Below are 24,312 nucleotides of genomic sequence, written 5' to 3'. Positions count from 1 at the left end.
AGTTAGGAGTCTTTATATTCTGTCTCCCTTTCTGACATTTCCCACCCATTTCCTCTCCCTTCCCTTCTATTCCCTTTCACTGTTATTTATATTCCCCAAATGAATGAGAACGTATAATGTTTGTCCTTCTCTGATTGCTTTATTTCACTCAGCATAATACCCTCCAGTTCCATCCACGTTGAAGCAAATGGTGGGTATTTGTCATTTCTAATGGCTGAGTAATATTCCATTGTATACGTAAACCACATCTTCTTTATCCATTCATCTTTCGATGGACACCGAGGCTCCTTCCACAGTTTGGCTATTGTGGACATTGCTGCTAGAAACATCGGGGTGCAGGTGTCCTGGCGTTTCATTGCATCTGTATCTTTGGGGTAAATCCCCAACAGTGCAATTGCTGGGTCGTAGGGCAGGTCTGTTTTTAACTCTTTGAGGAACCTCCACACAGTTTTCCAGAGTGGCTGCACCATTTCACATTCCCACCAACAGTGTAAGAGGGTTCCCTTTTCTCCGCATCCTCTCCAACATTTGTGGTTTCCTGCCTTGTTAATTTTCCCCATTCTCACTGGTGTGAGGTGGTATCTCATTGTGGTTTTGATTTGTATTTCCCTGATGGCAAGTGATGCAGAGCATTTTCTCATGTGCATGCTGGCCATGTCTATGTCTTCCTCTGTGAGATTTCTCTTCATGTCTTTTGCCCATTTCATGATTGGATTGTTTGTTTCTTTGGTGTTGAGTTTAATATGTTCTTTATGGATCTTGGAAACTAGCCCTTTATCTGATACGTAATTTGCGAATATCTTCTCCCATTCTGTAGGTTGTCTTTTAGTTTTGTTGACTGTATCCTTTGCTGTGCAAAAGCTTCTTATCTTGATGAAGATACATCCACGAAGGCAAAAGAAACAAAAGCAAAAATGAACTATTGGAATCAGATGATTCCTAAGCAAAAAATGTAACTATGTTTTTAACATTTATTTCGGAATTCCTAAGGGCCTGTTGGTCAGGATGTGCCTTCATGTCATCTGGGAAAATTTGGGTTAGCAGTGAATGCAGCTATATTGCCTGATGCTAAACATAGCCCCCTCATTCTGTAACCTTATTCCACATGAACAGGAGTGGACCAAGGGGGAAGCACTTACTAGACTAGCATTGCTGCCTGCGATCTAGACCAGCACAGTGGCCAAACTTAGTGTGTCTTCCAAGTATGGAAAAATTTGAAAGTAAATGGAGATAAGAGGGATGCCTGGGTGGCTCAGCGGTTTAGTGTCTGCCTTCGGCTCAGGGCATGATCCATGATCCCAGGATTCCAGGATCAAGTCCCACATTGGGCTCACTGCATGGAGTCTGCTTCTCCCTTTGCCTATGTCTCTGCCTCTCTGTGTGTCTTTCTTGAATAAATAAATAAAATATTTTAAAAAATAAAAGGAGAGAACAAACAATTGTAGATATGGCTAAAGGAAAGCATAAGTGGGTTATGTAATGAGGGAAATGCAGTGTTACATTAACACCTTGAAAGAAGCTCAGAGGGGATCCCTGGGTGGTTCAGCAGTTTAGCGCCTGCAGGACGTGATCCTGCAGTCCCGGGATCCAGTCCCACATCGGGCTCCCTGCGTGGAGCCTGCTTCTCCCTCTGCCTGTGTCTCTGCCTCTCTTTTTCTCTCTCCCTCTCTCTCTCTCTCTCTCTCTCTCTCTCTGTGTCTCTCATGAATAAATAAATAAAATCTTAAAAAAATAAAGAAGCTCAGAGCAAGAGATGATACCCAGACTTTCTTATTATCAACTTTCTAACTTTATTCCTTTCTATTCCATGACATGTAGGCCAAATCATTAGCTACTGCTCATGAATGTATGCTGTTATGAGTTGAGCTGTGTCCTTCCTAAAAAAGACACACTGTCATGCTAAACTCTAGTTAATCTCAGAACACAAAAGTAGTCAAGTAAAACCGAGGTCATTGGGATGGGCCCAAATCCAATATGGCTGATATCCTTATAAAAAGGGGAAATATGGGGGCACCCAGGTGGCTCAGCAGTTTAGCACCACCTGCAGCCCAGGGCGTGACCCGGGGGTCCCCGGATCGAGTCCCACATCGGGGTCCCTGCATGAAGCCTGCTTCTCCCTCTGCCTGGGTCTCTGCCTCTGTGTGTTTCTCTCTCTCTGTGTCTCTCATGAATAAATAAATGAAATCTTTAAAAAAAAGGGGGGGGATTTGAACACAGGCACACATGGAGTGAAGGCTATGTGAAGAGGCATAGGGAGAAGAATGCCACCTACAAGCCCAGGAAATAGACCTGGAACATACCCTTCCCTACAGCCTGAACAAGGAACCAACCCTGCTAACAACTTGATTTCAAACCTCAAGATTCCAAAACTCTGAGATGATAATTTCCATTAATTAAGCCACCCAGTTTGTGGTATGTTGACATGGCAGCCCTAGAAAACTAATATAGGGGCACATGGATGGCTCAGTCGATTAAGTGTCTGCCTTCGGCTCAGGTCATGATCCTAAGACCCACATCAGGCTCTCTTCTGGTGGGGCCGGTAGGGTGGTGGTGGGGGAGCCTGCTTATCCCTCTTCCTCTGTCTGACACTCTCCTTGCTTGTGTTCCTTGCCCCACTCTGTCAAATAAATAAGTACAATCTTTTTTAAAAAAGAAAGCTAGGGCAGCCTGAGTGGCTCAGTGGTTTGGCGCTGCCTTCAGCCCAGAGCCTGATCCTGGGAACCCGGGATCGAGTCCCACATCGGGCTTCCTGCATGGAGTCTGCTTGTCCCTCTGCCAGTGTCTCTGCCTCTCTTTTTCTCTGTGTCTCCCATGAATAAATAAATAAAATCTTAAAAAAATAAAACTAATATAAATGCAAACCTATACCTCTGGCCATCCTTCTTTCCAGGAAAAGTGAACAATCAGTTCTACCATTTGAAGTTCTCTCGCACCAGGAGGAGGAGTTCCCTTCCTTCCTTGGCCATTCCTGTAGAATGCAATTCTCTAGGAGTCTTCTTTTGACTTGTGCCAGATTTCTATGTGGAAACATTTCTAGTTAGGCTCAAATTTTCCATCTTCAGTAATCTGATCACAGGGCACTCCCAGTGAGACCAAGATACATGTTGAAAGAGAGGTGGTAATGCAAGAACAGTAGGTACACTGCCAGTCTAAACCATCTACTCGGGATCCCTGGGTGGCGCAGCGGTTTGGCGCCTGCCTTTGGCCCGGGGCGCGATCCTGGAGACCCGGGATCGAATCCCACGTCGGGCTCCCGGTGCATGGAGCCTGCTTCTCCCTCTGCCTGTGTCTCTGCGCCTCTCTCTCTCTCTCTCTCTGTGACTATCATAAATAAATTTAAAAAAATTAAAAAAAATAAATAAAAATAAACCATCTACTCATGAAACATATTTATATTCTCTAGGCCTTGTCATGTATGATCTTGTATTATAACTTCCACTTGAAGATGGAGAACTGCTACACATGAAACCAATTTTTTGGTTTGATGAATCAGCTAATATCTAGGAAGTTATGAGATCCTAGTTATAAGTTATAAGTCAGATCACATGTTTACTTAGTATTTCATAGGCAGGGGTTCAGTTTCTACCATGGCCCAAAAGCAAACCAGGAGCTGTGTTACTAAGTTGGGATCTCTAAAAAGCAGACTTTGAGATAGACTTAGAGTGTAGGGTGTTTGCTAAGGAGTTCTTTGGTATTAATACCTGTAGGACTGAGGTGATGGAGGCAAGATTCAGGAGACAGAGAAGTGGGGAGCTCTGAAGTTAAAATGGCCCTTCAGAGTTGTTCGTTTTAGATTGCATTAGCCAGGTCTTTCTACTTCCACCTTGACCAGTTATTGGATGTGGCTTACCGAAGGATGGGTGTGACAGCTGAAGGATAGCCACTATGGCTCCTGGCACCCCAAACAAGTCCTTCTTTGGAGGGGAAGCTGGGTGGTGTATCTCCATGTACTTACAGTCCACCTGCTGTGCCACTAAGATCCTCTTCATGTTTATTCGGGAGGTAACCCCTTGATGGTTCTGAGGGGCCTCTTCCTGGGGGGAAACTTAGAAGAGAAAGTTTAATGCAATGACCTACCGCCCCTACTACTGAAACGGGTTTCAGGGTTAAAACTAATCATCATTATCTCCCTCTGTACTGCCCATTTTAGGTTTCTTCTAACCCTCCATTACCATGCCTGCTGGTGTCACTAGCTTACCTGGTCGTGTAATCCAGACCTTCATCCCTGGTCATCTGAGCCCTGGTCATCATGTCCTTCTCAATCTGGAATTGTTGCATACATTCAATTACCAAAGTAACTAGGCAAATACGTACCATGAGGCACTCAAGTGGGTCCACTGGGTGCCAAATGTATATTTCCTTGCCCCCAATGTGTAATAGAAGCCCTATTTTCTCTGTCTGATCAGAGTCAAGTTGGTCACTTCTCTTCTTGTCTTGAACCCTGGTCACATGGAACCCAAAGATTGAGGCTACTGCTTTAGCTTATATTATGTTGGGGATCTTGCTATGTTCCCTGGTGGAATTTTTTCCCTTTAGAGACAAGGGCTTTTAATTCTGCAAAGCCCAGATTTCAGAAATGGGAAGCACAAATTCCCCAACTGGGTTGTTGGGAGCAATGGTAACTGAAGCCATTTCTGCCATATAAACAGGTTAGTGTTGGTCTGAATTGCTGGAAGGTTAGACATTTGGCTATAGAAGCAACTAGATAAGCCTTGTTAAGTAAGGCATAGACACGTTCATCTTTGCCACTGTGGCCTCTTTGTTCATGTGTCCATCATGCTAGTAGTGTTCTGGCTAATGAAGAGGCTGTCTAAAGTTAAGTGGAGGGGCACCTGGGTGGCTCAGCTGATTAAGCGGCTACCTTCAGCTCAGGTCATAATCTCAGAGTCCTGGGAGCAAGCCCACAGTTGGGCTCCTTGCTCTATTGGGAGTCTGCTTCTCCATCTCCATCTGTGCTCTCTCTCACTCTCACTCTTGCTCTCTTTCAAGTAAATAAACAAAATCTTTAAACAATAAAGTGAAATGGATATATAATTTTATCTATTTCAGTGTTTAGTGACTCTTCTTGGTGAGATGCCCTTTGGTGGTCATTAAGTTAGTGCATATAGATTTCCACACGTTATGGTCACTCTCATATATCTATCAACGTGCCTCTAACCCAGAGCTCCTTACATTCAGCCTTCCAACTTTTCAGGATCCCAAAATTTTGTCCTTAACACCTGTATTCGATGAAAAGAAACCAGAGCTTTTTGTAAGGTAGTTGAAAACATGTCTGGATCAGCAATAAAAAAGAATAATTTTGTGATCTCTTGCCATGGCCAGAAAGCAAGGATGCTTTCAATATAATGGGTTGGGTTAAAATTCCAAAGAGGTCAGTGTAAGGAGTTTCCTATCGGCCAAGTTGTGATAATTTAGTTAGTAAAAATGGACCAAAGATGTATACTTGATTAAAACAAATTAAGTCCATAAATACCATGGGTATATATGGATACTGAAAAAAAATGTTGATTTTCTCTTCAAATAGTTAGCATTACACTCAGTTTGATTTTTAGTTTATTGATCCTTTGGCCAATACTTCACCATACTGATTACTGCAACTATACAAGACATCTTGCAAATATGTATGTTTACTTGTCACTTGCCAATTCCTACAAAAAAATCTGGTTGGATTTTGATTGGAATTGCATCTCTGTAGAGATCAATTTGGTCGTAATAGACATCTCAATAATTTGGGGTCTTCCAATCTATGAATGTGGCATATTTCTCCACTTATTTAAATCTTCTCAACTTCTCTTTGCAATGTTTTATAATTTTCAACGTAGAAGTCTTACATATATTTGGTTAAATTTATTCCTATTTACTTTTTGATGCTATTGCAAATTATAGTTTTTTAATTTTATTTTTCATTTGTTGCAGTTATCTGGAAATACAATGGATTTTTATAAATCAACCTTAGATCCTCAACCTTGCTAAATCTACTCATTAGTCCCAGTAGTTTTCTTGTAGGTTCTTTAGGATTTTCAACATATGCAATTATGTCATCTGTAAATAAAGACAAATATTTTATGTATCTGTGTCTTTTATTTACTTTTCCTGCATACATTGACTAGACCCTTCTTTATAATGTTGAACAGAACAGTGATAACTTTCTGGCTTTGTCTCTAGTATTATGGGGAAGCATTCAATATTTCATCACTAAGTATTATGTTAGTAGGATTTTTATAGATATTCTTTACCACAATGAGGATGTTCCTATTCTCTAGAGTGTCGAAAATTTTCACAAAGTGCATTCTGAATTTTTCAAAGACTTTCTATGCATTTATTGAGATGATCACATAAATGTTCTCCTTTATGCTATTAATATGATGAATTATATTGATTGGGGGTTTGGGGGTTTTTAAAGACTTTATCAGAGAGAGAGAGAGGGTGAGCATGGGGGGTAAGGAGCAAAGGGAGAGGGAGAAGCAGACTCTTCACTGAGTAGGGAGCCTGACACAGGGCTCAGTCCCAGACCCCAAGATCATGACCTGAACTGAAGGCAGATGCTCAACCAACTCAGCCACCCAGGTGCCCCTGATATTTTGACTTAACACATACTAGGTTTATCATCGGGGGTTTTATTCAGTTTTGAGTAACATAAAATTCTCACAACATGACCCACAGATTAGCAAGGTGTTTATTTCTCTTTTGGAAGAGTCCAGAAACAGGCAACAGTGGGATACTATAGCCATTTAACAACCTACAAGGGGACCACAATTACTCATTTGTTTATATTGTTTTTGAACTATGTGCTCTCTACAGAAGTTACATTTTTCACAACGTGGAGAAAAGAGAATCACAGGATTGGAAAAAGTCTCTAATCATGACATCTTGATACACCAATAAGAAAATGCCAGTTTGAGTGTAGAAAATTCAAACAGCTGTGCACATCTAGCCACCAAAGTAGAACTATGAATGGCGAGCTCATGGAGATGCTTGTGGAAGCTGCCACCTTTGAGAGAACTGAAATTAAGTGCTTAGTGATTGGCTCGGGGCTGATATTCAACAAAGCCAATAGTTAGGAAGTCAAATTTGACGTTTGGAACTTCTGAACAGTTCTGTATCTGTCAATCTGCTGCTTGTACATTCTTTTGAGATTAATGGATTCACTTTGAATTCCAAATTTCATACAGGTTCCTCTTGTCCAATTCTAACTTACAACCATATAGCAAAGAAGAGTCTGGAAAATGTGGTTCTAAGTCTCATATAACACAATCCAGCACAATCATCATTGCCCCCAGCTTTCATTCTCATGGTTGCAAAGGCTCTCCCTTCAACTCGAAGTGTTGTGTCCAACTTGCAGGAGCAAAGCACAAAAGGTGAAATTACCAAGTCTAATGAAACCATCCTTTTTGATAGCTTTTCACATTTTTTACTTACATCGACTATTTATTGACCAAAACAAATGGTTGTATGCTACATTAGCTACAAAAATTCTGCAGATATCTCAATAGTAAAAATCAATAACTTATCTCAACTAGTACCAAAATCAATATGACAATGACCACATGCATTACATATAGGAATAGAAATTAATTAGAAAGAATAACAAAAATTTTCAAATACACTTACTTACATACTAAAAACACTTAAGTCAGGGCAGCCCAGGTGGCTCAGTGGTTTAGTGCCACCTTCAGTCCAGGGTGTGATCCTGGAGTCCGGGATTGAGTCCTGCATCAGGCTTCCTGCATGCAGCCTGTTACTCCCTCTGCCTGTGTCTCTGCCTCTGTGTGTGTGTGTGTGTGTCTCTCATGAATACATAAATAAATAAATATTTTTTAAAAATTTAAAAAATAAAAAAACTTAAGTCTAAGGAGACTTCACAAAGGAAAAGATACCATATATTAGTGAACTATAAGGAAAATAACTTATCAGAAGTTGTATGATACACTTACAAGGAATTTGGAAGCAGCAGTTATATCACAAAGATTTATGTTAGAAAACACAAAGTTAGAAATTATGAGCTAGGAGTCACTTCAAAGATGAGACACTAATAAAGCAATTCCATATTTATAACATTTTAAAGATTTTTCCTCCAATATGAATTTCCTTACATATAATAAAACATTAGATGCACCTGAAGCCTTTCCCACATTGATTATGTTTGTTGTGCTTTTCTCCAAGGTGACTTTTTACTAGTCTTTGAAGCATGAAGGTAAACTAAAGGATTTTATGCATTCTTTACAGCCCTATATCCCAGTATGAGTTCTCACTAGCTGACTAAGAAATGAGAAAGACTTGAAAGCTTTTCGACATTCTTTAAATTTTTATGGTTTCTCCTCAATGTATAGCTTCTCAAATAAGCACTGAAGTGTTAGGAAATGCACTTTCCCACATTTCTTACACTAATATGCTTTCTCTCCGATGTGAATTTTCACAAGCCTTTGAAGGAATTAGATACAAGTTAAAACTTTCCTACACCCCAGATGTTAATACAAATTCTTGGCAGTATGAATTCTCATTATCTAAGCAATAAGAAGGCAGAAGTTACTGCATTTCATATATTCACAATATTTCTCTTCCAATGTGCAATATCACACATATAGTAAAATATGAAAAATGAAAGGATTTATCACATTATTTACAATTATAAGGCCTCTCTCCAGTGCTTGTGGTTATTAAAAGGAAAGGAAAGGAGAAACTGTAGCCTTTCCCACATTTCTTACATGTATAGGACTCCTTTTTGATATGTTTTCCAACTTGTAGAGTAAGGTTTCAGAAATAAGTAAAGGTTTTCCCATATTCCTTATATTTGTAAGGCTTCACCTCAATGTGAATCTTACATCTACAGTAAGGGACATAGAAGAAATAAAGACTTTATCATACCCTTCTACAGTCAAAGGGGTATTTTCACTATGAGTTCTCACATGTGCCTAAAGGATGAAGGACAAATGAAGATTTTTCCACGATTTTTACATTTATTGTATGTAGCATTTTCCACATTTTTCTGAGAGATGAAAAAATGGAAGATTTTTTTCACATTATATGAAATAAGGCTTAGCTTCAGGAGTTTTACATATACAGCAATGGATGAAGAATGAATAATGGCTTTCCTACATTTTGTATATTATTTTCCAATGTGATTTTTTTACATGAGTCCTACAATGCAAAGAACAGCTGAAGCGCTCTCTATAGTCCTTAGATTGATAGGGTTTGTGTCAGTGTGTGATCCTATGTATATTTTAACAAATGAATAATATTTTTTCACATCCACCAAATTCATAACATTTCTCTTCAGTATGAGTTCTTCCATGCACATTTAAATTTGAAATCTGGCTGAAGGTTTTCTCACAATGATTATCTTCATTATATTTCTCTCTAGTATGAAATATCTTCTACGTATTACATATTAAGGTATTTTTCAAATATTTTCCAATTTGATGCTATTCGTAGAGGTTTTTAACCATATGAATTCTTAAATATCTCTCCTATGTCTTAATGCTGATCTTCTGTGTCATGACAAAAAAAGACGAGGAAATTTTTCCACATTGTGGGTGAAGTGACATAATACTAATTTAAGGTAGACTCTGTTAATAAAGACTGTGTATTCTCATTCTTAGATGAAATAACCTCCCAAAATATTAAAGGTAAAAAGTCAATTTAGTATACTGAATGGAATACAAGAAAGTACAAAATTAAGCAAAAACAAACACACAGAAACCAAATCCAGTAAACAAGAGACAAAGGAATGAAAACAGATGATACAAAAAATTGCAGTAGAGGCACCTGGCTGACTCAGCTGGTGGAACATGTGATTCTTGATCTAGGGGCTGTTTGAGTCTCACCTTGGATATAGAGATTACTGAAAAATAAAACCTTTTAGGGCACCTGGGTGGCTCAGTCAGTTAAGCATCTGCTTTGACTCACGTTATGATCTCAGGGCCCTGAGACTGAGCTCCACATCAGGCTCTGTGCACAGCATGAAGTCTGCTTCTCCCTCTCCCTTCCCTCTGTGATCTTTCTGGCTCTCACTCTCTCTCAAATAAATAAAGTTTTTTTAAAAAATAAAATCTTTAAAAATTTTGCAATGGACACAATCATATAAATAATTATATAAAATATAAATGGAATGAACTCTTCAAGAGGCAGAAATGACAATACTGGATAAAAAAGCAAGATCCAACTCTCTAGTTTACATAAGATGTATTTATACAGACAAGATTAGAAAGTAAAAGGGGAAAAAAGATATTATATGAATCCTAAGCATAAGAAATATGGGGTGATTTTATTATTATCAGATTAACAGTATTACTGGAGACTAAAAGGGATGGTTCATAATACTTAGTGTCAATTCATCAAGAAGATAAAATAACCCTACCAATGTGCAAATATAATAACAGAGCTTCAAAATACATGAAGTTTTAAAAAGTGCCACACTTGAAGGGAGAAATAGATAAATTCACAATCATAATTTAAGAGTTTAACATTTTATCTCAGTAATTGATAGAACAAGTAGGATGCAGTGGTAAGAATAAAGAAAATGTGAGCAACATTATCAAGCAACTTGGTTTATTTATTTATAGAATACTACACACATATTTACTTCAAGTACACATGAGGAATTCATCAAGATAATTCATATGGGATCACAACAAAACCCCATAAATCTCAAAGGGTTGAAACTATACAGCATATGTTCCCAGACCAAAAGAGTTACTTTGAATATGAAAAATGTTGCATCTGGATATTTGGGAATGAAGCAACATGCTTCCAGTTAGCCAACAGGTCAAATCATAAATCAAAAGGGATATCATAGATAAATTTAAATTGAATGGCAAAAAGATCACCATGTATCAAAATTCATGAAATGCAACCAGAATAACATAGAGAAGGAAATGTATAGCTTTATGTTATATATTTTAATCTATATAAAAAAAGTTTTAGCAACAATGATACAAAACTTCAGAGAAACTGGAAAAAGAAGAGAAAACTAAATCCAAAATAGTATAGAAAAATAAATAAAAATGTAAGAGTGGAAATCAATGAAACAGAAAACAAAAATAGGAAAATGACAAAGAAAAAAACTTTTTAATAAAGATTAATAAAATTGATACTGATAAAGCAATACTGATAGACAAAAAGGAGACAAAATGTATTTTACCAATATCCAGAATGAAAGGGGCATCACTACAGATCCTAAATAAATTGAAAAGATAATAAAGGAATATTATCAATAACTTCATGTCAATAAATTTAACATTGTAGATAAAATGGACAAATTGTTTTTTAAAAAACCTGTTATGAACTGACACAAAAACAAACAGGAAAATGGCATTGTAGCATATCTATTTAAACAATTTTTTGCAATTCACAATTTTTCCACAAAGAAAATGTTAGCCACAGATGCCTTCTGTGGTAAATTCTATCAAATACATAAAGGAGAAATAATAAATATCTTACACAAACTCTTTCATAAAGGAAAGGAGAAAACAATTGCCAAATCATTTTATGAGACCAGTATAATCCTGAAACTAAACCTGTTAAGAGCATAATATGAAAAAATACATAGATCAATATCCTTCATGAATATAAACACAAAATTCTCAACAACATTACTAGCAAATTTGATCTACCAATAGATACCATATTTTTCACACAGCTGTATGCCACCTGGAAGAAAAACATAAACAATTTGCCTGGTTAATCATAGCCATAGAAATGCCATTCTGTTTCCAGTCTGCAAGACTCCAGTTTATTGGATATCCTTGGATATCTTTGTATTCTTCTGCTAATCCAGGTGCCCCAAGTTGTGTAAGTTCTTTATGTAGAATGGAGAGGGACTTGATTGAGATTTCAGTGCTCAGATTCCAACTGTGATCACATCACTAGTACTGCAATGGCCACTTGAACTTGCAAGTTGGAAACAACCAATAGGACCAGGACTATGGTTAAGCAAGTGCCTCAGAAGCATAATTAATGGGTCTTCTCAAAACTTAGTATTAAAGATAGATACTATTTAATAAAATATTCTAAAAAATCAAACTTAATAGAAAATCCATTGTGAACAAAATATCCAAATATTAAATAAAGAAGGGATCTAACACTATGCTTGCAAAACTTGGCCTCACCCTAATCCCTCACCCTGTCACATCCTGATGTCAACTTTATTGTTTCCTGAACTCACTGGGGGAAAAAAATGGCCATACCTACAGTAAAGTTCCCTCTCCTGGGATGCTCCTTCATGGACAAGAGGGCTAGCAAACATCTAGATCTGATAATGCTGGCATAGTTAAATTTACAAAAAAATTCCTTTAGTTTGCAAATATGATCTCTCCTAGAATATGTTATTAATGCCAAGTTTATTATATATGCTTATGCATTAAAGAAAAATATCTTTATGATGTGGAAAAACAATGTTATTCTGGTATATATCTGTGCATGCAGCATATCTCCACCATCTACTAAAGCTACTCCCTCCCACACACCTTCAAATGCACACATAAACAAACATGCACAGATACACAAACACTATGGGTGCAGCTATGGAGTTCTAAAATTGCTTGAGGCATTACCGTTCATGTATCATGAAAGACAGTTATTGCTTTTTCATGGCTGTGGTGATAAATTGGAAGTAATGCTCTTTTCAAGGCATGACCAATCAATCCAAGGAAGACATAAATATTCATCCTTTAGAGATGACTTTAAATTGTACACTTTACCAATAAAATATTTGTGAAGTAATACAGGAAAGCAATAATGGATACTAACACATGAGGGTCTCTGAACCTGTTACAAAACACACATCTGTGCATATTGAGAAGGTGTTAGGAATTTCTAATCATTCTGCCAGGCATATTTTACCAAGACATGTAGATTGATGATATGGTTATTAAGACTTTCAGGACACATATTTGGGCAGTTTATTTTACTATGCAGAATTTTGACCCTGCTACTTCCCTGTCTGAGACAGAAAATGGTTCTAGATGACTTCATAAACATCATAGTCATTTTGTCAGGACACCACTCCTGCAGGTTACTTTTGGGTTACTCCTAGCCAGGAATATTCCTTTGAAGGTTCAGTTACTTGTGTATGCTTGTATTAGCCAAATTGCAAAATGACTGAATAAAGATACAAAATTAGCCACAGTAGATCAGAGTATTCATCTTATGATCACAAGTTGGCTGCTTCAACTTGAGGCTTATTCCCCAAAACCCATGCTAGTTATGAAAAAGAAAAATGGGCAAAAAAACCTGAGGAACATGTCACCTCACACCACCCCTTTGAAAAATATTTGCCTTAATTATACTCAAATTAAAGTCTTCTGCACCCTGAAGGAAACCATCAACAAAACAAAAAAGCCACCTACTAAATAGGAGAAATTTTTTGTAAATGATATATCCACTAAAGGGTTAATATACAAAATACATAAAGAACTTACACAACTCAGGGCACCTGGGTGGCCCAGTCAGTTAAGCTTCTGACTCTTTTTTTTTAATTTATTTTTTATTGGTGTTCAATTTACTAACATACAGAATAACCCCCAGTGCCCGTCACCCATTCACTCCCACCCCCCGCCCTTCTCCCCTTCCACCAAAGCTTCTGACTCTTGGTTTCGGCTTGATCTCAGGTTGTGAGATTGCCCCCTGGATCAGGTTCTTGAACTTGCTCACACTCTCAAAAAAAAAAAAACAAAACAAAACAAAAAAAAAAAACATACAACACCAAAAAACAAATAATTCAATTTAAAAATGGGCAGAGAAAAAAAAAAAGAAAAAAAACATAAAAAAATAAAAAAAAAGAAAAATGGGCAGAGGACTTCAAAGATATTTTTTCGAAGAAGACATACAGATGTCCAACACACAAACGAAAAGAGGCTTGACATTACCAATCATCATGGAAATGCAAACCAAAACCACAACGAGATAACATTTTATGCCTCTCAGAATGGTTGGTATCAACAAGACAAGAAATGGCAAATGTTGGCAAGGATGTGAAGAAAAAGGAACTCTCCTGCACTATTGGTAGGAATGTAAATTGGGGCAACCACCGTGGAAAACAGTATGGTGCTTCCTCAAAAAATTAAAAATAGAAATATCATACAGAGGCGCCTGGGTGGCTCTATCAGGTAAGCATCTGACTTCAGCTCAGGTCATGATGTCAGGGTCCTGGGATCCAGCCCTGTGTGGGGCTCCACGATCAGCACAGAGTCTGCTTCTCCCTCTCCCTCTGCCTCCTCCCTACTTGTGCACATGCTCACTCTCTCTTCCTTTCTCTCAAGTAAATAAATAAAATATTTAAAAAAGAAATACTATATAATCTAATAACTACACATTGGTTATTTACAAAAAAAACCCTCCTAAAAATACTAATCTGAAAAGATATATGACCTCTATATTTATTGCAGCATTATTTACAATAGCCAAGGTATGGAAGCAAACTAAAAGTCCATCAATAGCTGAATGAATAAAGATGTGTGTGTGTGTGTGTGTGTGTGTGTAATATATATATATATATATATATATATATATATATATTTATATATAGGAATTTTATTCAGCCATAAAAAAGAATGAGATCTCACCATTTGCAACAACATGGATGGACCTAAGGGTATTAAGGTAAGTGAAATAAGTCAGACAAATACCATATGATTTCACTTACAAGTAGCATCTAAAAAAAAACAACAACCCTGAACAAACAAACAAACAAACAAACAAAACCCTGAAACAAAAACAGATCCTTAAATACAGATAATAAACTGGTGTTTGCCAGAGGGGAGGGGTAGGAGGGATGGGAAGAATGGGTGAAGAAGAGTGGGAGATATGGGCTTCCAGTTATGGAATGTATGATTTGGGGGAATGAAAGGTATAGCATAGGAAATATGGTCAATGGTTTGGAATAGCACTGTGAGGTGAGAGATGGTAGCTATACTTGTGATGAGTAAAACATAATGTATAGAGTTGTTAAAACACTATGTTGCGCACCTAAAACTAATGCAACATTGTGTATCAATTATATTTCAATTAAAAAAAAAGAAAAACGGAAAGAAAAAATTTCCATTAAGCACAATGCCCCAATTGTCCTTTTAAATCACTAGCAATAAATAGCTGAGTACTAGGACATTCCTACGTGTAAGAGATTATGGAAGCAAGAATATTTCGGCCTAGAGTAGGGGAAGGCAAAGACGAATGGGTTCAGAATGGCTTTTTTAGTAGCTATTTGTATTTGTTTCTTATCATTGATATAACAAATTGCCACAAACTTTGTGGCTTAAAAACACAAATTTATTATTTTATGGTTCTAGGGGTCAGAAGTCTAAAATGAGTCTTACTGGGCTACATTTAAGGTAGGGCTGTGTTCCTTTCTGGAGGCTCTAAAGGAGAACATATTTTTGCCTTTTCTAGCTTCTAGCGCCTGCCTGCATTCCTACACTGGAGGCTCCCTTCCATCTTCAAAGTCAGTAAAGGCTGGTGGAGTCTTTTGTAAAACATCACTATGATACTGACTCTTCTGCTTCCCACTATCATCTCTTATTAAGGGTTCTTATGATTATGTTGGACTCACCTGGATAATCTAGGGTAATCTATCTTAAGGTTAGCTGTCAACTTTATTTCTATCAGCAACTTGAATTCTTCTTTGATATATAACAAATGATAGAGTTCCAGATCTCAGGACACAGATACTTCGTGGGGCCCTTATTCTCTTTACCACAGTCCACCCTGTGGCTCCCAAAGATTCACATCCAAACAACATAAAAAATATATTCAAAATCCCCAAAGATCTCATCTCATTACAGTATCAACTCAGTCCATAATTTCATCTAAATTTCATCAACTCCAAAACTCAAAATTTCACCATCTGCATCATCTAAATCAGGTATGGGTGGGACCATAGATACTATACATCCTGAGCATAATTCCTCTCCATCTGTAGACCAGTGAAACTAAACAAATTATCTGTTCTCCAAACTGTATCATGATGGGACAGGCACAGGACAGTAATTAATAGCCATTCCTGTTCAAACAGAAAATAGAAAGTAGAAATAGTCAGATGCCCCCCAAAACACAGAAATCCATCCAGGAAAACTCTATCTCCTTTTAAGGCCTTGGTTTGGACCTCCATCCTCTGAGATCCAGGGTCTGTTTTGAGCCATCCTTTCTTTCTCATAGAGGGTAGTATGTTTTTTGGCCTAAGGAGTTTTTTCAATTATTGCTTTCTCATAGAATTGTGCAGTACAATAGGTTTCTCTTATATCATTCAAGCTGCTAATATTTCTAATGGCAAAACATTCTCAAGAACTGTTTGAGTCCCTTGTGTCTGTCACAGGGATTCTTTCTCCCAGATAATAGGCTACTTCACAGTTCTTGCCAGTATAATTTCATCTCTATTTCTGACTTCTGCTGGGATGGCTGGGATTTCCATGAATTGCATGCCTAATCTCTTTAAAGAACCTGCTATATAACTAAATACTCTTACCTTTTAATCCTTTCAAGGTGCTAGCAAAAGATTGTCCTGTGACCCCTTGGCTCTTGCTCTAGAGCATACTTTCCTAATTTGAGCCTCGTGAGAAAAGCCTGAAAAGGCTAAAAATTTAGCACATTACCCAGTTCTAGTTCCTTTTAAAAGCTTAACAGTTCTTCCCACCATCTATCTTATTCCTCTCACATTTTATTATAAGCAGCAGGAAGAAACCGGGCTGCACCTCATTTCTTTCTGATCTCTTACCATTAGTGACTTTAACATCCATATTTCTACCATCTCTTCATAATTATTTGGGTATTCTTTTTTTTTCTTGAGAGAGAGAGAGAGAGAGGAGAGAGAGAGAGAGAGAGAGATGGAACACCAGTGCTGGAGAGTGAGGGGAGGGGGTGGGGGGTAGGGAGAGAGTCTTAAGCAGGTTCCTAGCTTAGCATGGAGCCAGATGTGGGGCTTGATCTCAGGACCCTGAGATCACGACCTGAGCCAAAATCAAGAGTTGGACAAAAAAAAAAAAAGAGTTGGACACTACTGAGCCACCCAGACACCACGATTTAGGTATCCCATATAGCAACATATATATTCTCCACGATGCTCCTTACTTCATTCTGAGACTTTGACAGCAGAGTTGTTAACATCCATATTTCTAGCATCAGTCTGTCCAAAAAAATCTAGGATTTTTCCATCATGCTTTTCAAAATTCTTCCACCCTCTGCCTACCTTCTAGTTCCAAACAACTTCTATGATTTTAATTATTTGTTCCAGGTACCAAAACCTTTATTGTTCAGGGTTCAAACAGAGAAACAGAACCAGCAGAATTGAGAGATTTGTTGCAAGGAAATAACTTACCCAATTGTGGGAGCTGGCTAGGCAAGTCCAGTATCTGTAAGACAGGCAATTAAAGGACTGGCTGAAACTCTGGGGCATAAGCTGAAGCCTCTGCCCACAGGGAAAATTCATCTTAGGGAAAATTCATATCTGCCCTGAAGGACTTCCACCTGATGAATCAGGCCAACACAGAACATCTGGGATATTCTCCTTATTTTCAGGTTGACTAATTAGCAACCTTAATTCCATCTGAACCTTAATTCCTCTTTACAATATAGCTTAATATTTAACAGGTTCCAGGAACTAGGATCCGGATATCTTTAGGAGGCCATAATTCTGCCTACCACACCATTTTATAGCATCTGCAAAATTAAGAGGCTCCTGGAGATAGAGGAGTCCTGAAAACAGAGCTGATTATTTCTTCAAATCATTCAACACCCTCACCAATATATTTTTAAGTAAGTTTTCTTTGATTAACTAATATTAATTATGCAATGTATTTTCTTTAAAATCCTCTAACAACAAGTACAATGTCATCATCCAAAGGCAACTAGATATTGGCATGTTGTGCCATCAAAAGATACTCTAGGCCTAGAACTTGGAAGTCACTTAAGAATTACTCTGCAATCACAGTACATAATTGCAAGCAATGCTTTTCCTGGCACTAAAGCTGTTAAAGTATAGAGGAACACCTTAAATGTAATCTGGGTATGAGTAAATCTGTCTAGCACTCTTATCAGGATCAGAATTTAAGTTACATGTAAGTGAGAACCCCTATGTTTTTCAACATTAATGAAAGAATGCATGATAGATATATTTTCATGATGTGACATATTTATTTCAGAGCAAAAATCTAATGCTTACAAGTGACTTTTTGAAATAAATAGCATAAAAATGTACAGTTGCTGCCTATTTATAAAACAAAAATCCAAAAAGAGCTTGGAAAAAGTGGACATGGGTAAATACAAATTGATTCCACTCGAAACACAAAAGGGGTTATGCAAAAGTCATAGGTGGGTTAATAACAAAACCTAAAAGACTTCCAGTAATTTAAAAATGAAGTGTGTAGTGCAGCCCCGGTGGCTCAGTGGTTTAGCGCCACCTTCAGCCCAGGGTGTGATCCTGGAGACCCTGGATTGAGTCCCACATCAGGCTCCCTGCATGGAGCCTGCTTCTGCCTCTGCCTGTCTCTCTCTCTCTCTCTCTCTCTCTCTGTGTCTCTCATGAATAAATAAACAAAATATTTTTTAAAAAATTAATTGTGTAGAAAGGAATCATTCTCTTTTTTAAGTAAACTCCATCATGGAGCCCAAAATGGGCTTTGAACTCATGACCTTGAGACCAAGACCTCAGATGAGATCAAGAGTCAGAGGCTTAACCAATTGAACCAACTCCAGAAATCAGACATTCTTAAGTAGTGTTACCGTTAAGAGTAAATTTACTACGTATAAACAGGGGGAAAGTACAATTAAAATTACTACTGGAAAAAAAAAAGAAAAAAAAATTACTACTGGATTTTTTTTTTTTTTTTTACTACTGGATTTTAAAAAGCAACAGAAAGGCCAAGGAGACAAAACTAATGGAAAAGGAAAAGAATAAGTTTCAAATACCTAAACTATTCCGGAAAGTTGGATTGGAAGGTTGGATTTCCCTCTGACTTCCTCCCAAGATCGTGGCTTACAATATTGGGGAAAATCGGCTTCAAGAATTTGAACTCGCTGGTCCCTGAGCCTCCCGTCAGACACACCTCGTACTGGTAGCTCTGGGACAGGGTCCCCGCGCCGCTGACGTCCACCAGGTGGCCCGGAAAGTGGCCCTCGGGCACCGCGCAGCCACCCCCCGACGCCGCCCCGCTCCTCCTGCACAGCCGCACCGCCACGAACGCCAGCGCCGAGCACAGGAAGAGCGACGACACGGACGCCAAGGCGATGACCAGGTAGACGGTGAGCGGGTCGGCCCGGGCCTCGGCCGCCGCCACGTCCGGCAGCGGCAGGTAGGGCTGCGAGAAGCCGTCCACCAGCAGCACGTGCAGCGTGACGCTGGCCGACAGCGGCGGCTCGCCATTGTCCTTGACCAGCACCAGCAGCCTGTGCCTGACGGCGTCGCGCTCGCTCAGCAGCCGGGCCGTGCGCACCTCGCCGTTGTGCGCCCACACGCCGAACAGCCCGGGCTCCGTGGCCTTGAGCAGCTGGAACGACAGCCAGGCGTTCTGGCCCGAGTCGCCGTCCACCGCCACCACCTTGGTCACCAGGTAGCCCGCCTCGGCCGCCCGCGGCACCAGCTCGGTGCAGGGCGCAGAGCCGTTCTGCAGCGGGTACAGCACGAAGGGCGCGTTGTCGTTGTCGTCCAGCACCAGCACGCGCACCAGCGCCTGGCTGCTCAGCGCGGGCGAGCCGCGGTCGGCCGCGCCCACGCGGACCTCGAAGGCCTGCAGCGCCTCGTAGTCCAGGGACCTGAGCGCGAACAGCTGCCCGTTGTCCGCGTTGATGGACACCAGCGAGGCGAGCGGCAGGTGCGGGTCCCGGGGCGGCAGCAGCGAGTAGGTGACCTGGGCGTTGGCGCCCGCGTCTCTGTCGGTGGCGCTCACGGTGCCGATGTGCAGGGCGGGGCTGTTGTTCTCGCGGACGCGCAGGGTGTAGGTGGTCTGGCTGAAGGCGGGGGCGTTGTCGTTGACGTCGGAGACCGTCACGGTGATGTTGTGCTGGGTCTTCAGCCTGGGGGTCCCCAGGTCACTGACGGTGATGGTGATGTTGTACTCCGCCTGGCTCTCTCTGTCCAGCGCCCCATTTGTTACCAAGGTATAGAAATTCTCTTCTGATGGTTTCAGGAGGAAAGGGAGATCATCCTGGATGCCGCAAGTCATCTTTCCGTTGTCCCCAGAGTCTCGATCTCGAACTCTAAACAGGGCTACCTCTGTTTCTGGAGAATTTTCAGGAATGGGGCTGGTGAGTGATGAAATAGTTAGTTCTGGGAAGTTATCGTTAACATCCACCACCTCAATGGAGACAGAGCATCTTCCAGAAAGCCCTCCACCATCAGATGCTTCTATTTCCAGCTCATATGAAGATATTGTCTCAAAATCTAGTTTTTTAATCAGTCGAACTTCTCCTGAAAAGTTGTTTAGCTCAAAAGTTGTACTTATCTCCTGAGAACTATAAAAATAGGAGTAGGATATCTCCCCATTTGTCCCAGTGTCTAAATCTCTAGCAGAGACCTTGACAACTAGCATGCCCACAGGGCTGTTCTCTGGAACTTGAACCTGGTAGAGTTTCTGTACAAACTCAGGGGCATTGTCATTGACGTCCAAGACCAAGATGCGAACCTGAGCAGCACCAGACCGGGGTGGAGAGCCGCCATCCAGCGCTGTGAGAGTTACTCTGAGCTCAGCCTGCTCCTCCCGATCCAGCTCTTTGACTAGTACCAGTTCTGGGTATTTCCTACCATCCCCTCTGGTGCGGGTAGAAACACGGAAATGAGAGTTGGGACTGATGCTGTAATTTTGGATGTTGTTGTTGCCCACGTCCAAGTCCTGGGCTTTTTTCAAAGCAAACACAGTCCCAGGAGGGCTTGTCTCCAGGATTTTCAGAGTCATTTCTCTTTCAGGAAATTCGGGAGAATGATCATTTATATCTCTCACCAGTAGCTCAGCCCGAAATACTCCCAATGGGTTTTTCAGTAACACTTGGAAATGCATTACACATGGATCTGTAGAGCCGCACATCTCCTCCCGATCCAGTTTCTCACTTAATACCAACTCCCCGGTCTGCAGATCAAGCTGCAAGCCGGGTTCGTTATCCTCAGAGACCACCCGGGCTCCCCGCGCTGCCAGCTCCCCTACTCCCAGTCCCAGGTCCTTGGCCAGGTTGGCCACAAATGAGCCACTCTCTGTTTCCTCCATCACGGAATAGCGACGGGATTCCCAGCCTGCCAGAGCCTCTCCCAACAGGAGAAAGAGAATCAGGACTTGCCTTTGTTCAGGAAAGCACTCCCCTCCGGCCTCCATCTTTACATCCACAAACGCCTTTCCAAAAACAGGGCTCACCTCTACCTTGGGAACAGTGAAGGATCTCGGTTGGTAACTATCCGGAAATGCTGATGAGTATCGTGACGTACTGGTCCTGAACTCTGCGTACAAGCTTTTGTCTTCGGCTATAGATGGGAAGTAGAGTTCACAGCAGTTCCCGGGCTGCCTTTTTTTTTTTTTTTTTTAAGCCTTAGCCTGCAGCGCCACCATGCGTTGTCTTCCAAAAGAATCGCTACAATTGTCTTTTCTCTGATCCAGCCAGCAATTGGGAGTTTGGAAATGGTTTGAAGGAGGTAATATTATCAGAAAACCATGTAATTATAATTATTCATTCTTTCACTCAAAGAAGTGTTATTGTTATTTACATATTAAGTTCTGAAATAGATCACTAAACAACCCAAATATAATCCCTACTTTATACAAACTGTAGTCTGGGTGAAGTGCTCCAAAAGTTGAGAAGTGTAAGAAGACAATAGTAATAAATCATGTTGTAAAAACAACAGTATATACTTAAGTGATTTCTTAAAATTCTCTCAGCAAGAAAGATGAATTCCTCTAGATTTTCTTTCAAATTCTAGGCAGTGTATGTGACAGAATGATGGTTCCCGTTGGTTGAATCACAACGAAGAAAAAGCTACCAGTTAGATCCTAGTTTATGATATCACTTCCACATAAGGTCAGGGAATTATGATTTTGTAAAACTTCCAAACAATGGTAAAATGCATATGAAGGCACTTTCTATATCTCTAACCCTACTTTTCCTCCTTAGCATTTATCTGATATGGCATACATGTACATACTTAATTTTTTCTTTTTTAAAATATTTTATTTATTGTTGATGACAGACACACAGAGAGAGAGGCAGAGACACGGGTAGAGGGAGAAGCAGGCTCCATGCAGGGAGCCCGACATGGGACTCGATCCTGAGTCTCCAGGATCACACCCTGGGCTGAAGGCAGCACTAAACCACTGGGCCACCGGGGCTGCCCTAATTTCTTCTTTTCTGTGTCATTCTTGGGCTTGAGATCTTTGTTCTATTAATGTCCACATGTCCAACATCTGGAACATACAGTAGATGCTCAACAACTATTTGTTTAATAGCTCAATCAATAAAGCACAATTAATTTTAAAATTCTGATAGATGGATTCTTTTCCTAAGAAGATCCTAGTTCATTATATGAGCTGGATAAACAAGACACCATGTTCCCAAATAGCCATTTTCTACACTCTTTAGAAAAGTAATTTGCAATACTTCAGAATGATCTAAATATTTTTCATTAAATGGCAAAATACTCTGGCATCCCCTATGCAATGGAATAGATTCTAAAAAACAAAACCCAGAACATAGCGACCAGGCTATAAAGATCCTACAAATAAGGTACATCTCTTAACTCTGGGAAATGAACTAGGGGTGGTGGAAGGGGAGGTGGGCGGGGGTGGGGTGGGGGTGACTGGGTGGCGGGCACTGAGGTGGGCACTTGACGGGATGAGCACTGGGTGTTATTCTGTATGTTGGCAAATTGAACACCAATAAAAAATAAATTTATTATTAAAAAAATAAAAAGGTACATCTCTTTTATTTTTTAAAAAGATTTATTTATTTATGATAGACACGCTGAGAGAGAGAGAGAGAGAGAGAGAGAGGCAGAGACACAGGCAGAGGGAGAAGCAGGCTCCATGCCTGGAGTCCGATGCGGGTCTCAATCCCGGGACTCCAGGATCGCACCCTGGGCCAAAGGCAGGCGCCAAACCGCTGAGCCACCCAGGGATCCCCGGGTACATCTCTTTTAGAACACATTTCATATTGTCAATGTTATTTCACACTAATGCTATTATGACACTAATAATATTCAAAATTTTCTTACATAGTAGAATTTTCAAAGAATTTCCATAAGACACTAAAGAAGCTGTAAAATTTTAAAATCACCATCAATTCTTCTCAAAATCACATATTTTAATAAAAGCTTGTGCTTGTCCCTTACAGACTACTGATATTCCACAAACTTTTGATCCCAAATAATTATACTATTATTAAAACCCCAATTTAAAAAATCCGTGGGATGCCTGGATGGCTCAGCAGTTGAGTGTGTGTCTGCCTTCGGCTTGGGATATGATCCTGGAGTCCCAGGATCAACTCCCACTTAGGGATCTTTGCGTGGAGCCTGCTTCTCCCTCTGCCTGTGTCTCTGCCTCTCTCTCTCTCTCTCTTTCTCTCTCATGAATAAATAAATAAAATCTTTTTAAAAGATATCCAATGAGTAAAATTCAATCCATGCAAGACTAAACATGCATTTGATAAGGGAAAATTCTACTTAGCTAACATAATTAAAGGGAAATTTCTTAAAAGCGCACACATTTGTTTCCAAAAATCCAAGGAAGAAAGCTGACTTGGGAAAATCTATAATGTTACTTTTTAGGCATCTCCTTTCTTCTTGGACTCTATGTGGACTGATTTCTCTTTTTTCTTTCATTGTATTTAGCCAACATGATATCATTTTCTTGTTAAGTTCCTAACAAACTATTTTAGATCTGATTTCTAAAGCCATTTTTAATAATAAATTTATTTTTTATTGGTGTTCAATTTGCCAACATACAGAATAACACCCAGTGCTCATCCCGCAAGTGCCCCCCTCAGTGCCGGTCACCCATTCCCCCCACCCCCCGCCCTCCTCCCTTTCCATCACCCCTAGTTCGTTTCCCAGAGTTAGGAGTCTTCATGTTCTGTCTCCCTTTCTGATATTTCCCACACATTTCTTCTCCCTTCCCTTATATTCCCTTTCACTTTTATATTCCCCAAATGAATGAGAACATATAATGTTTGTCCTTCTCCAACTGACTTACTTCACTCAGCATAATACCCTCCAGTTCCATCCACGTTGAAGCAAATGGTGGGTATTTGTCATTTCTAATGGCTGAGTAATATTCCATTGTATACATAGACCACATCTTCTTTATCCATTCATCTTTCGATGGACACCGAGTAAAGCCATTTTTTTAAACAAGA

At 39.8% G+C, this 24,312-nt stretch overlaps 1 protein-coding gene across 7 annotated transcripts; it reads right to left on the bottom strand.

The window, feature by feature from the left end:
• Positions 1–516: 516 nt before the first annotated feature.
• LOC144313994 (protocadherin beta-15-like) lies at positions 517–24,261 on the bottom strand. 7 transcript variants are annotated; one of them, XM_077897563.1, is made up of 6 exons: positions 24,150–24,261; positions 19,032–22,367; positions 4,199–4,263; positions 3,956–4,045; positions 2,869–3,017; positions 517–869 (listed from the first exon to the last, which is right to left on the bottom strand). In XM_077897563.1, exons 2-6 carry the CDS (start codon positions 21,285–21,287, stop codon positions 826–828), a joined length of 2,604 nt encoding a protein of 867 aa, XP_077753689.1. In that variant the 5' UTR covers positions 21,288–22,367; positions 24,150–24,261; the 3' UTR covers positions 517–825. The 7 variants fall into 7 exon arrangements, 5 of the variants coding, with proteins under 5 accessions (XP_077753689.1, XP_077753693.1, XP_077753690.1 ...); XR_013379626.1 differs by lacking the exons at positions 517–869; positions 24,150–24,261 and having other exon boundaries at positions 2,876–3,171; positions 3,387–4,045; positions 19,032–22,741; XR_013379627.1 differs by lacking the exons at positions 517–869; positions 24,150–24,261 and having other exon boundaries at positions 2,879–3,017; positions 3,851–4,045; positions 19,032–22,741.
• Positions 24,262–24,312: the final 51 nt, after the last annotated feature.

This window comes from Canis aureus, chromosome 5 (genome assembly GCF_053574225.1).
Source record: "Canis aureus isolate CA01 chromosome 5, VMU_Caureus_v.1.0, whole genome shotgun sequence".
Taxonomy (NCBI): Eukaryota; Metazoa; Chordata; class Mammalia; order Carnivora; family Canidae; genus Canis; species Canis aureus.
This window is presented reverse-complemented; position numbering and strand designations above follow the sequence as displayed.